The following is a 13529-nucleotide window of genomic DNA, read 5'->3' as shown; positions in this document are numbered from 1 at the left end:
ACACTCCTCTGTATTTATTATCTACGTCAACCAGTTACATAAAAGTTACTACGAGTATGCGTATACATTTGGCTGAATGTCACCAGGTAACACTGTTACTTGCTAAATGGAAACACCTGTACATTGAGGAACAGACGCCTGAGGAGCAGGAGGAAGAAGTTCAGCCATCCTTCTCAACCGTATATTGAAATGTGTTTTGTGTGAGAGTGATTGTCTTTGTCTGGTGAGGATCTTTGTTTCCCATCTAGGTGTTCTCTCTCTCTCTCTCTAACTGGCTGGAGGTGTGGGTCCGGTCTGGGGTGTGTCGGCTGCTGATTGGTCCAACTATCTCTGCAGTTTAAAAATGCTCAGGTGCCCAGCAATCTGAAATCAGCCTTGTTCTGTCCTCAGCCTCCAAACATTTGTGTTAAAGCTGTGATCTAGAGTTGAATCAGTAGCCTTAGTGCCCTAGTTGGCTTCCTAATTGTGTAACTTGTTGTAAGTTTTCTTTGTTGCTAAAGATAGAACTTCAGTGGTTGGGGTGAACCGCTATTTTTTTCTTTTATAATCTTTTCTCCTGTTTCTGCTGTATCCTAGGGAGCCAGATTCAGTAACTCTCATTTTGTCTGCTTTATTTGGTTTAGGGTTAGTCAAATAAATTGTTTTGTTTGTTGTTTTGGCCTTTGTTCACCCTTAGTTATATTGTTTCATTTTATTGTTTAACTTGATTTTTAGTGATAAATCTTTTTTACTAAACTTAAAATTTAGTCCTGCGAATGTAGTTTGGGTACCGGAGAGGGAACGTCCTTTTATACTTCTATTTTGCGCTCTTACCCCCCCTAGACGGGGGTGTAACAGGCCCCTCGTCACCCTACTGTACCCATAACAAGGCCTACTAGTGAAAGACTCTTTTCAACTGTCAGTTAGATAAAAACTGGCATCAGGGCATCACATCAGACTGAACTTTTTTTCCCTGCTCACCTTTAAAGGAACTATGAAGTAATTTCAGACTATGAAGTAATTTCAGTGTTCAACACCAAGAAGCCCCGTCGTCTCCTGCTGGAATCATCAAAAGTAAGCCAATTTACAATGATGGACTAATTGCCTATTTCATTATTATTGTTGATTGGGTATAGTTTATGTTCAGTGTACAATTTGATTTTATGCTGATGTTGTTGCCAGCTGTGTGTGTGAGTATGTGGCTGCCGTGCCAGGCTATGTTAAATTGTATTATGTTAACGTTAATGCAGGTGATCTATCCATATGCTTGATTAAATTGTGTGTGTGAATACGTGGCCGCCGTGCCAGCTATGCTATGTGCTGTTTATGTTTGTCTTGTTGGATCAGAATCAAGAAGATAAATATACATGTCAGGTGCCTGTAACATTACCTCTGATGATGATGTATAAGGTTTGTAGGATTAAACTGTGGTGCATGGCTTATTTTGGTTGACATATGCCTTTCAGAATCTTAGAAGCAGATTTTAGTTTGGTCTTGGACAGGACAGGCCCACCTGATTTTTCTCTGTGCCCACCTTCACTGTGATTTCTGCCTACGCCACTGCCCTGAACACACGATTCAATGCCTGTGTGGTGTAGAAAGAAATTGAAACACTTGACATCATGGATAGCAAATTATTTATGTAAATGGTGAAAGTGCAGTAAAATAATTTGTAAATGTTGACAAAACCTTTCAAGATTTGAGTTGTTGAGTTGTTCTGATTTAAGGGGGCATGAATTTTACCAGTTGGGAACTTGTATTTCCGATTATTCCGATGCCATATGTATGCAGCACAAATGCCCTATCTCGCCATGTTAGTGAAAGTGAAACAGCATTGCCACATGTGTCAACAAATGGAGCTGTGATTAGGGATATTTGATACATCACACAGTTGCGCCCCATCTGAAAAGACCTGTATGTACAAATTAACAGACAAACCGAACTGAAAACATAACCTCCTTGGCAGAGGTAACTAACCGTATGTTGTCCTGATGTTAGCAGATGTGTTTTCTTGTTGGAAATGTGATCAAGAGTGACAGGTTGTGTGTGGGTTTTGGCAGGCAGCTGCTGTCCCCTCTTACCAGTGCTGCGTACCGGCACTGACTCTTTTAGAGGCACGGAGTACCGGACCGTACTGGCCTACTTTCACCCCTGGTCTTAGACCATTAGGATAACATGAATTGTGAAAATAGGCGTAGTTCACCTTTAATAAAGTCACCATCACCACTATCTTATACTAAATCTTACCATAGGTGTAAAATGTGTAGTTTGAGCACTCTACAGAATTCCTTCCTAAACTGGTTTACTAATTGATGACTTTCCAGCCTGCCACCCTGAAGCTTCGGCCTGAGCCTCACACGTCTTGGCAGCTATATTGCTTCCATGGTCTTATATCAGGAGACAGGGGGGGTTAGTAGAAGGAAGCATTACTCAGCATGACAACTATGTCTGCCATCCACCTCTGAAGTCCACAACAAATTAAGCGTGGTAACAGATTTACTTGCCGCCACACTTGGCGCTTCATGTCGTAAATAAGGTTGAGGCGCAGTGAATTCTTCCCTCTGATCAGCCTGAGAAATATGAAGCTGTCGCTGGCAGCGCTGCACGGGGAAATGACTGTGAAAATGTGAAGTAATAAACACGGGTGTATGTCCTAGGGCAGAACTGGAGCATTGAACACTGTGCCGTCCTGAACAGTTTGCAGCAGACAGCTGGCGTTGTTTGAGTTCCATGTGTTGGATTCAAAGATCTTTTCTCCGATCAAATTCATTTGTTGGATTATTGACAAAGGGGCAGTGATTTCTTCTAGAGTTGATCTGATGTGGCACTGAGTAATCTCTACAATGAAGTACTGTATGATCTGTTCATCCTCACAAATTCAGCCTGGTTATAAATGCACTGGGGCTGTCAAATGATTGAAATAGTTAATGGCAATTCAAGCTGCAGTGGGTAGAATTGGAGAAAATATGATTTTAAAAAGTTATTTTTATAAAACGGTCACTATATTCTGACAGTATCATGTGCTTCTGTGTCTTCTGGTGTCCTCCGGTGCTCCTAAAGGCATCTGCAAGATTTCACAGACTGGAGGAAAACAACCAATCAGAGCAGAGCTGGAGCCTTGCCGTCTCTGAGCAGCTGTCAATCACTTTCAAACTCCGATCAAACGGTCAAACTAGGCAGCGCTGATCACATATGAATTAATATTATGTTACTGTAATGTCTATTTCTCGCATAAAATATTTTCAGAAACATCTTGTAGTGCACTGTTTAGCTGTAAAATGAGAACATGTGTGATCGATTTACCTACACCTGCTACGTCGGTTACCTGCTTTTGTTTGTTTGGCTGAATAGTTGTTTAAATCGGTCAAATCTACTGGGAGAAATTGAAAGGTAAAGTGGCGCTCTTTTTTGGGCAAATGATCAAAAGAAACAGTTACTAACGTGCTCAGGCCTGAAAGCTGTAGCAGCCAGCTGTAGCAGCCAGCTGGATTGTGTGTAAAGTTACGCAGACACAGTGTTTTTTAACCAAAACTATGACAAAATATGTCCGTCAACGTCCTTGTTTTCCGTGATTAAGACGAGATGATGACGAGACGGCACCGATGTCATTAACTGTCTCACACCTCAGTCCTGACAAGTGTGCTACTATAATACATAAAGTTGGCAGTTTGCGGATCAGTTGGGTGGTTGAGTAACCGCATATTTTTACATGTTGTGTGGGCGGATTGGCTGTCATAACGGACCGGTGGGTGCAACTGAACCGAGCATCATTAATTCATAATTATAAATTATTAAAATTGTATGTGAAATACGTTTGACAAAAATGACAGAAATGTTGAATATAATCTGATGACTAAACAGGACCAAGATTAAATAAAAAAAATAGGACAAAATTAAGAGAGAAAACATTTTGACTCGAATCAAATGACTTTTCAGTGACTAAAACTGGACTAAAACATTTTGAGTTGTCGTTGACTAAAGCTATGAAGGATAAAAGTGACTAAAACTAATAAGCATTTTCGTTTTAAGACTAAATCTAAAATAGCTGCCAAAATGAACACTGCACCGAGGCCAGCACTCTCGCTTTCTTATGTTGGATACCATTGGTCATGCTTAATAGGGGATCATCAGCCAACCTTTATCACAAGGCTTGCTGCAGTGTTTACCAACTTCTATATCTTCAACCTACAATATCTAGATGAGGCGACTCAGACACTGAAATCCATTCAGCGCTACAGCCTGTGGAATATTTGTTCTGTAATGGGATTCCAGTACTCTTTTGAAAGTAGTTGTCTATATGCACCAAGTCAGTGTATCACCCATTCATTTAATTATTTCATTCAATCTTTTCAACAGAAGCTTGAGTTCATAACCAGGTCAGTTCCGTTAAATAACCCAAATTTTATATAATTATTACATAATGCTTTTGTTTGACTTAAAAAAAAAAGAGATCATTATAGATGGTAATAAATCCATTTTAATATGATCTACTGCACATGCTGCACATACTGTGTATAGTATAGTGGACAACGTCAAGTCAGTTTCATTTATATAGCGCCAAATCATAACATGACACTTTTCATAGAGAGCAGGTCTAGACCATACTCTTGAATTTACAGAGATATTCTCTCTGCAACACTCCTAACAACTTGGTAGAAAGTAAATCAACTTGCACTCCTTTACAATGTCTTTATTTATTTCTGTGTGTATGTGTGTCAGTGCAAGCTTGCATGCATAAGTGCGTATATGCTCGAACAATTTCCATGTGTGTGCCAACTGAACAGTTTAAATCGCGTTGGAACAAGAACACGGAAAGAAACACAACTGGAATCAAATCACGAGCACAACATCTACAGTCTGACACAGCTCAGAGGTTCATGTCACCAGACGAAAAGACGCGATGGAGGGGGAGACCTCCGACATCCCGATACAAATTAGACATTGATTTGATTTTGAAAGCATCAGTCATACGGCGTAAAAGCACTGGCAACTCTATGGGATCATTTTACCCAGCCAGAGGGGAAATGCCATTAACAGACCTCCAGTAGAGCTGGAAAATCATTCGCCTTGCTAAGACTGTCGATGAAATCATGGCCCAGGTTAGAGTGGCAATCACAGCAATGCATGTGGCTTTATATTCCCCCTGAAGTAAAGATAATCAGTGTTTGACAATTTATGAGAAGACTTTCTTTTAGTTTGGTGTTAACATGGATATATTACACTGATTGTGACATAAGAAAAGCTCAACGATAAGCTCTACTGCAGCTACACTGCGACGTGTCATTGAAGTAAAAAAACACAAACAGCTAAATTATAGGAAATATTTAAATACACACGGAATTTGTATAATTTTTTGTATATAATAGTCATTATAATTTAGTAATTACACACAGACACTATTTAACCACAGACCAACCGACCTCCACCTTCAGGAATCCCACCCCCAACCCCACCCTGCCTTTTCAGTTCATGACGGTGCAGTTTGATTGACATGCAAGACCAGGCCCAGTCGAGTGACGACGCAGCTGACGGCGCCCTACTTCACGTCCTGCTTCTTTTTCTGGAATTTCCTGAACTGCGACTGGATGGCCACGGCGGCCTTCGCCGTCTCCGGGTTCTCCATGTCGATGTCAAAGTCCTCGGGGAGATTGTTCTTGTTCTTCTCATCTGTGGAGAGGAGATGGCAGGATTGTTGTGTGTCAGAGATTTATAAACCTCCTGTTTATACTCAAACTCCATCCATCCATCCATCCATCCATCCATCCCTGCTTAACCTTAGAGGGTCGTGGGGGGGCTGGACCTGATCCCAGCTGACATTGGGCGAGAAGGTACACCTCGGACAGGTCGATCACAACTGACACACACAGACAGACAATCATTCTCGCTCACATTCCCAACTACGGACAATTTAGAGTCTCCAGTTAACCTAAAGTGCATCATGTCTTTGGACATTCTTAGTAGATTGCAGATGTCCTTCAAATTGCCTAGCAGCCATTTCTACTCAATGGGTGATGGTCTAATATTTCCATCCTAGTACTGCACTTCTCAACCCGTTCTCAATCCAAATTCGTCAAATACTGTTTGTTAAGTGCCCCTCGGCATCGGAAACCGACGCACAGAGGCACCCTTAAGCAACAGTATGTGACGAACCGGGCTTTCAACTACGGTTCTATGAATTCTGGATGACCGCCATAGACTCGGAATCTTGGCGAGAAGATTCTGTAGGGTCATCTTTAATGATGACGTGGGCTTATATACGCTACGTCATCCCAGGTCACATGTGACATTGTTTATATTGAATACTCGACCTGCGCGTGTTAAGCACTGCCTCTGGTGGTCATCCAGAATTCATAGAACCGTAGTTACATACGTAACTCTTGTTTTACTATCAGTTTTTTTCTCTGTTGCAGTTTTTAAGAAGTGGCCTCATTCATATCGGACGTAAATGTCATTGCAGATCAGTCTGACATTCAATAAAAGGACAGTACAGAAGCCCACATATCAACAATCTGCTCTCCACTGCTTGGTCCTTCATGACAGAAGACAAACTCCTCTGATCATCCATTTATAAATAGCAGCAGACTTATAGTCAAACTTCTTTTTTAATATTCATACCATCCCCTTTAATCATCCTGTATGAAGAGAATGAGACATGCCTCTGTGAAATGAGAGGAAAATGAAATATTGCTGATTTAAAGGTTCAATATCACAAAGACATTATCGTATAAAGCAAAAACACATCTTCGGTGCTTAAGTGCTCAAATAATGCAACTAAATATTCTCACTCCCGACTCATCAAATACCGCTGCTTGGTCAGTGCCCTTCGGCATCGGAGATCAAAGCACGGGTACCCCTCTTACCTTACTTTTGGACAGACCAGGGACGGCGTGTCAATATACGCTCGTTACGGGCATAGTGTCCTTTCAAAATAAACCTGTGTTTTCACAGGAACTTAGGTTTAGGCAACACAACCACTTAGGTAGGGTTAGGAAACGGTCGTTGTTGACGTTAACTTCACTGACTTGTGACTCGTGACTCACAGGGCTGACGATACTTAACAACTCACGTGACTACCGACTCACGTGACACATGGGTCTGACGATACTACCAACTCACGTGACTCACAGGTCTGACGATACTACCGACTCACGTGACTCACGGGGCTGACGATACTAATGACTCACGTGAGTCGTTAGTCACGTGACTGAAAGGACTGATGATACCAACGAGTCACGTGACTAAAGACTGACGTGACGACCACCGGTCACCTGGTTGAAAGTCCTGTGTTTGTTTGACCCATCCACCACCCCTCCCAACAGCCCTGAGCAAACTCTCACGCTATGAATACTACCTCACTTGCTCAGACCGTCAGATAACGGCGTGATGGGTTTACATTGGAGTTAGTTGAAAGGCCGGGTTGTCACATACTGTTGCTAAAGGGTGCCTCCGGTATTTGACGAGTTGAGAGTGAGTACGTGTTGCCAAGTCAGTGCTGACTGCTCAAACACACCAAAAGCAGATAAACAAGTGCAAAGGTTCAGTTTCATGGGATGTGACACAGTTGTCATGCAGTACAGTGCTCCGTGCATGACTGTGCTGACCCGCCGTGCAACGTGTGCGCTGTAGCATAAACGGAGATTCTTCCAAATGGCCTACTTACGTTTAGGTGGAACCTTTTGTTGACCTTGAGGCCCTTGGATGACACATGTGCATGGCAATGAAAACAAATTCATATTTTATGATTGCAGAAGCCACACAAAATCTCTCTGTCTCTCTCACACACACACACACACACACACACACACACACACACACACACACACACACACACACACACACACACACGTTCCTTCTCTGAAATTACACCTGCTCCACGGGGTCGATGTCCTTTACACCACAGAGGGCGTAAGACTTTATAAGCCTGGCACATCACTGTTTCAGTAATGTGTTGTGGTGCTGCATGAATGAATCAAATTGCCACAATGAATGATGGGATTATTTCCATAAGAGGTTTGGGAAAGGTCATGTTCAAATTGGTTCCTGTGAGACTTTAAGCAACCTAAGAGTATATGGACAATGATTGATGACGGCCCAGCCTGAAGAATAGTGAAGTCAAGCAATGACTGTGAAAACTGAACCACAGGTTAGACTCCAATATATTCACAAACAATGGAAAGAGAACATATTTATTCCCTCAAACTGTGAACTACTGTGTCTATGGGAAAAGGGTATGTTATTGATTTACATACAGACATAATGCCCTTTCTGTCAATCCCAACAGGTCATGACAGATATCCAGTTGGCATGAAAAACATTGTTCCATTGAAAGACTTGCAAAAATTATGCAAAGAGGATCTTGATAATATTCATGATAAAGATGTTTGGAAAAAAATGTTTCCTCCCTTTCTCTTTGTGAAGAATTCAAAGTGACACCATATAGGATATTACGTAGGCAACACAGAACACCTCATGTTCTGAACAAAATGTATCCTATTAGATCTCTTTTGTGTATTAAGTGTAAATTGACAGCTGGAACTTACATGCATTGCTTTCACAGTTGATCGAATATAACTATGTTCTGGTAATGTAAAGCCAAGAGATTATTACTGGTTTTGTGTTTGATTTCAGCCTTAAAATTACAGTGTAGATATTTACTACATATGGGGCATCAATAAAATCCATACCAGGTCCCTAGAGACAAAAGGGAAGATGACTCTCTCAATGTACTTACACAGAATAGAAATAACAATAAAAGAATACAATACTAAAAATAAACATAAAATAAAATGTCTATATACAAGTCAAGTGTTCATAAATTGTAACAATACAAATAGTGCAAAGAAATAAATACTGGATGATTATGTACAGTATGTACATGTGAAGATGTCTATATGTACAGCATGTAGGATTTATATTTACAGTGACAGGTATGTACATATTACAATATGTACATAAAGTGACAGATGGTATGTACAGATTACAAAAAAAATTGCATTAAAGACTGTAAATTATAATCTGAAAATGTTCATTAAAGACAGTAAGAATTATAATCTATAACAGCAGCAGCGGATATTTGGTGTTAAAGGGTTATTGACAGTATAAGTAGCTTTCCTAAACTGTACATTTATTAGAGTGAATTAGAGTTCAGTAACTTTCCTAAACCAAAAACAATGGAAAGAGGTAAAAAGTGTGAAAATACGTAAATGTCAATTGAATGCAATTCACGCCCCTATCAAATTCAATTAAGCTGCCTGAAATCCCTCCCGATCACTGCCGGGATGTTTCCCTGCAGACTGAGCCTGAGCTGCAATACACTTCATCATCCGAGAAGTTGGGACAGAAATCCATTTCAACACAGGGTTTTAACAGTGTTATCAGCAGCCCCAGAGAGAGAAGAGAGGTGACACATGGTCTCCAGGTACACAGGGCTGCTTTATGTGCTGAATGGGACTGTGGAGCCATTTAGCAGTGAATGATCTGCTATTAACCTGCTGCATCCATTGTGCTGGGAGAAGGTTGACTTCAAGGAGTGGAGGAGATTACCTACATTCAGGGATTCCTCGGTGTATTGTATCATATGCTGCCATGAAACCTCATTTTGTAGATGTGCAGACTGCAAAAAGCACTCAAAAGATATACAGTATTTGCTTGTATGGTTGAAACTAGGAAACCCACAGCAGTTTGTGAAATAAGTATATAATAGTCACCAAATTTAACACGAAAACAAAAACAAAACACAGGACTTTCGCCCAGGAGACCGGTGTTCTTGTTCCACGTGAAAACACAAGTCAAAGGTGATTTATTTGTCACGTAACTTCTGTAATTCAGTTACAGCACTTCGCAGTTATTTTAACCCAAACCACGTTCTTTTCGAAAAGCTAACTACGTAGTTTTTGTTAAGTAACTTCCCTACTTCAGTTACAGCACTTCCGGTGTTATTTTAATCCAAACCCTGATCTTTTCCTAAACCTAACTAAATGGTTTGTTGTCTAAGCCTCTTTTCCTAAATCTATAGTTTTATTTTGAAAAGAGGAAATTAACACGTGTCACATGTTGCTGGACATTTGTACGAAACAAAAGGGAAATTCGTGTCTTTGTACACGAATCAAATCGATTCAATTTCATGACTGTTTCACGAACTGCCGTGAGACTGTGCTGCGACACAACCTGCTAAATGAATATTCATGATGACATTAGCTTTTTTTCAAAGCTAAGTTAACATCTGTTAATTCTACAAGCCAGAGCGGAGATGTCAGACTGATTCACATTCGCCTCACCTGAGCTGAGGTCATAAAAAAAACACGATTCACTGGTCTGAGATTCATTAGAAACAGGCCTTTTAGTTCTTGCGTGCTCCAATTTTGCTAGGATGACAGTTCTGCACTTAACACCATTTATGAAATTTATGAAGAAAAATGATCCTGCCAAGTACTGCAAGCCCAGTTTTACCATTTATAACTCAGGGGATTTGAATTACATTATTATGCCAACAATACCATGGCCCAGTTTGCAAAGTAGGTCTCGTAGAGTCCTGTGAATTGTTACCATGGCAGAAGAAATCTTTCTGTTGTCATAACCCCTGTGGTATGTTGTTTCTCATATAAAAGCACAACACTGTCAAATTCTGTCTGATCTTACGGTAAAATACAGTACATTTTTGGATCAAAAGACATCAGAAAAAAATAAGTGTGACGCGCATGCGAATACTATTTGAACAAATGTATTGATGCATCATCTCGTTTTGAAATTTTAAGCAAACATTTGAAATGTTGCAAAAAAGAAATGTGATTTAGGCGCGTTTCCATCAACTGGATTGGAGTGAATAAACTAGCATAGTTTCGTCAGAAGTTGGTGGTATAGGCTACACTTTAAGCATGGCTGTATTCTGGGAGTAATTCAAATTAAACTACAATCGGAAGAACCGTAGCATTAGTTTTCATTTGACCTTTATAATACTAATATTACAATGAAACTGTTCACCCTACAGTTTGTTGCATGGACTCTTGGGGTTTGAGAGGTTTTGTATTTTATTGATGATGATTGAAAATCATACTTTCCATTATAACAAAAGGGCAAAACTCTAGCTACAGCTTTGTTCTACTACTGTATGTAATCTAGATGCTGTCTATGCTCCATACAAGTTTAAGTGAAAACAGCACATTAGTAATATTCCACATTTCTGCACGATTGTACTTGAATCAGGCTTAACATGATAAAATACCTTGGCCAGCAGATGGTTTGCTGTTTTCAGTCGTTGCTCCAGATGCTTGTCTCTGCAAAGAAAAACAAAGAATAATATGATAGATGTAGAAAGAACACCCTGTGTCCATATGGGAATAATTCATAATTAATTAAAATCCAAAAAATAAAATTAATAATTTTTATTCCACAAAATAAAAATGATTTGCAGTAAGTTAAACATTTAAATTCCAAATTTTGTAAATAACAAAACAAGATTCAGCACATTTCTTATGTCACAGAGAGAGCATCATAGGAAGTCATCGTCACACTAAACCCGGTCACACTGAGCATGTTGCAGGGCAGCCTCTGCTCTGTATGAGGGAAGCTGGGATGAGATCTGTTGATCTATAATCCATGTTTCTGCTCTAGAGGCGCACTCTGCCTGCTCCAACAGCTCCCAAATGTTCTCCCCTGACAGGCTGGTGCTGTTCTGCAACATTATAAGATGCACTCAGCTTCCAAATGCACAGACGCTACAGTGCGCGAGAGAAGGCTTGCTGCGGTAGCATCATTCAGATCTTAAATTGGACTTATTGTGCTTTTTCCTTTTCCTTTAGTGTATTATATAGTTTTTTGTGGATGCAAAAATTCTGCAAAGTTACAAAGCCCAAAGTCGACGCCAAAGGGAGTTACTCTCCCCCACAGAAACACTGCTCCTGAATTGCCTGAAACGCCTTTCTTCCAATCCCGCCTTTTCTTCCGTGACGTGGTGATGTCATCAAGGAACACATTTGCATAATACCTTCCTAGTGGCCAGTTTGGCACGTCCTCAAACAAAGCTAGTTAGAGTGGAGCTGGAGCGGAGTCCAAAGAATTTAGTTTGGTTGATCAATCACAACAGTGGGCCAGCTGAACAATCAAAGCAGACTGGGCTTTTCAGGGGTGGGGCCGGAGCTCTAACAGAGTGTTTTGGACAGAGGGTGAAAAGAGGTGCGGTTGGTATGAGAAAAATAAAGCATTTTTTTAAACATTAAAGTGTGTAAATATTCTAGTAGAAACCCAAAATACAGGTATAAACCTGAAAATGAGCATATTAGGTCCTCTTTAACATTTTCCAATTATTCACTTCCTGTTTTTACCAAGACCAACGTGTTATCAATGCAAGAGCCTAATTAGTACAGATGAGTGTTGTGGGTGCGATTTGATTTAGAGCAAAGAGCAAAGACCATCTCTCCAACTCGCCAAGCTCAACCTAAATTATTAATCCAGTGAACTTCAAATGCCAAAGTTTTGATGAATGTGACTCAAGTGGGAACAAAGCAAAAATAAAACTGGCATAAAGAAACCTTACATCTTCCTCCTATGTCCCCATGCGCCATCACGAGAGCCAGTGGAAGAGAAACTAGTGTTAGCAGAGTGGCCATCTGTTTTTCTGTTTACACACAGAACTCAAAGTGAGTCAATGCCGCTGGGATTCCCAGCACCACACAGACTCTCATCCGCCTGATTGTGCTCTGGTATTCAGCGGGGCATGAGCGGTGCCACACAGTGATGGCACCATACATCACACCTCCACCCACCAGGACACCGGCAAGCATCCAGACGTCCGGGAGCAGGGCGACAATAACATTTGAGGGATGGTCTCGGTGCAGTTGAAAGATGCAGCACAATATCGAGAAATGAAGACAAATGTGCTATAAGCTGAAATCAATAACCAGCTGCAGCTCCCAACTTTTAGTGATGCTCGTTGCCGTCCTTTTGACTCCATTTTCCTTTACTTTTCTCCATCCTTTTTGTCTCTCCTGCTTTAGCCTTTAGCTTCAACTAGCCCTCTCATACTATAAGCAGATGGACCGTGGTGGTAAGACACCAACAGGGGAGCTGATCCAAGTTCAAAGAGTTTGAAAGACTTCTTGAGGGGGCTAAAAAATCTCCATGAGGAGATGTGTGTGCTATTTGTGTCTGTGGTGTGCTGTTTTGTGATAAAAGTATCCTGAGTATGATTATTTTTGTCTCTCTATCAGTCATGCCACCCTGTTACCAGAGATTCACACAAGTTCACGCAAGATGGGTGAATTATTCAGTTTTCTTTCCTGAAAAACAAGCATATTTAACAAAAAATGCGGTTGCAGTGTACTTATTATTTTGTTATTTTCATTCTTTATGAGTCACCAGAATGCCGAAAACGAAGTCTCTGAAACTCAGTTTTTACTGAGGCCCCATGCTTTGGTTTTGAAATCTTCCCTATTTTGGAGGTGTCAAGGTTGGCAGGTGTGGTGTGAGGGTCCTCCCACTAGGAAATTTTGAGCTTCAGACACTTAATTTTATGTATTTTGGGAATTTTTTATGCAGCACTATTTTATGCACCT

General features: G+C 40.6%; 1 protein-coding gene and 2 long non-coding RNA genes across 6 annotated transcripts in view; 2 read left to right on the top strand and 1 right to left on the bottom strand.

The window, feature by feature from the left end:
• Nucleotides 1-368: 368 nt before the first annotated feature.
• The window catches only part of LOC119476287, a 45924-nt gene continuing 32763 nt past the window's right edge, over nucleotides 369-13529 (top strand). Inside the window, exons 1-2 of the long non-coding RNA XR_005203985.1 lie at nucleotides 369-477; nucleotides 969-1053. This is a non-coding gene — a long non-coding RNA (uncharacterized LOC119476287). The remainder of the gene's footprint in view (nucleotides 478-968; nucleotides 1054-13529) is intronic.
• Nucleotides 4437-13529, bottom strand: part of pcp4a (Purkinje cell protein 4a) — a 38746-nt gene continuing 29653 nt past the window's right edge. For 2 of the 4 annotated variants that reach the window (XM_037749669.1, XM_037749668.1), the window contains 3 exons: nucleotides 11201-11252; nucleotides 7640-7672; nucleotides 4437-5646 (listed from right to left, as the gene is read on the bottom strand). In XM_037749669.1, coding sequence (XP_037605597.1) covers nucleotides 5516-5646; nucleotides 7640-7672; nucleotides 11201-11252 — 216 coding nt within the window. In that variant the 3' untranslated portion in view covers nucleotides 4437-5515. The remainder of the gene's footprint in view (nucleotides 5647-7639; nucleotides 7673-11200; nucleotides 11253-13529) is intronic. The other 2 variants (XM_037749671.1, XM_037749670.1) reach the window with 1 other exon arrangement.
• LOC119476288 lies at nucleotides 7812-11445 on the top strand. The gene is made up of 3 exons (XR_005203986.1): nucleotides 7812-9397; nucleotides 10507-10512; nucleotides 11435-11445. It is a non-coding gene; the product is annotated as an uncharacterized LOC119476288 (long non-coding RNA).

Source organism: Sebastes umbrosus, chromosome 17 (genome assembly GCF_015220745.1).
Source record: "Sebastes umbrosus isolate fSebUmb1 chromosome 17, fSebUmb1.pri, whole genome shotgun sequence".
Taxonomy (NCBI): Eukaryota; Metazoa; Chordata; class Actinopteri; order Perciformes; family Sebastidae; genus Sebastes; species Sebastes umbrosus.
The sequence above is the reverse complement of the archived record's forward strand: the minus strand, read 5'-3'. Positions and strand labels throughout refer to the sequence as shown.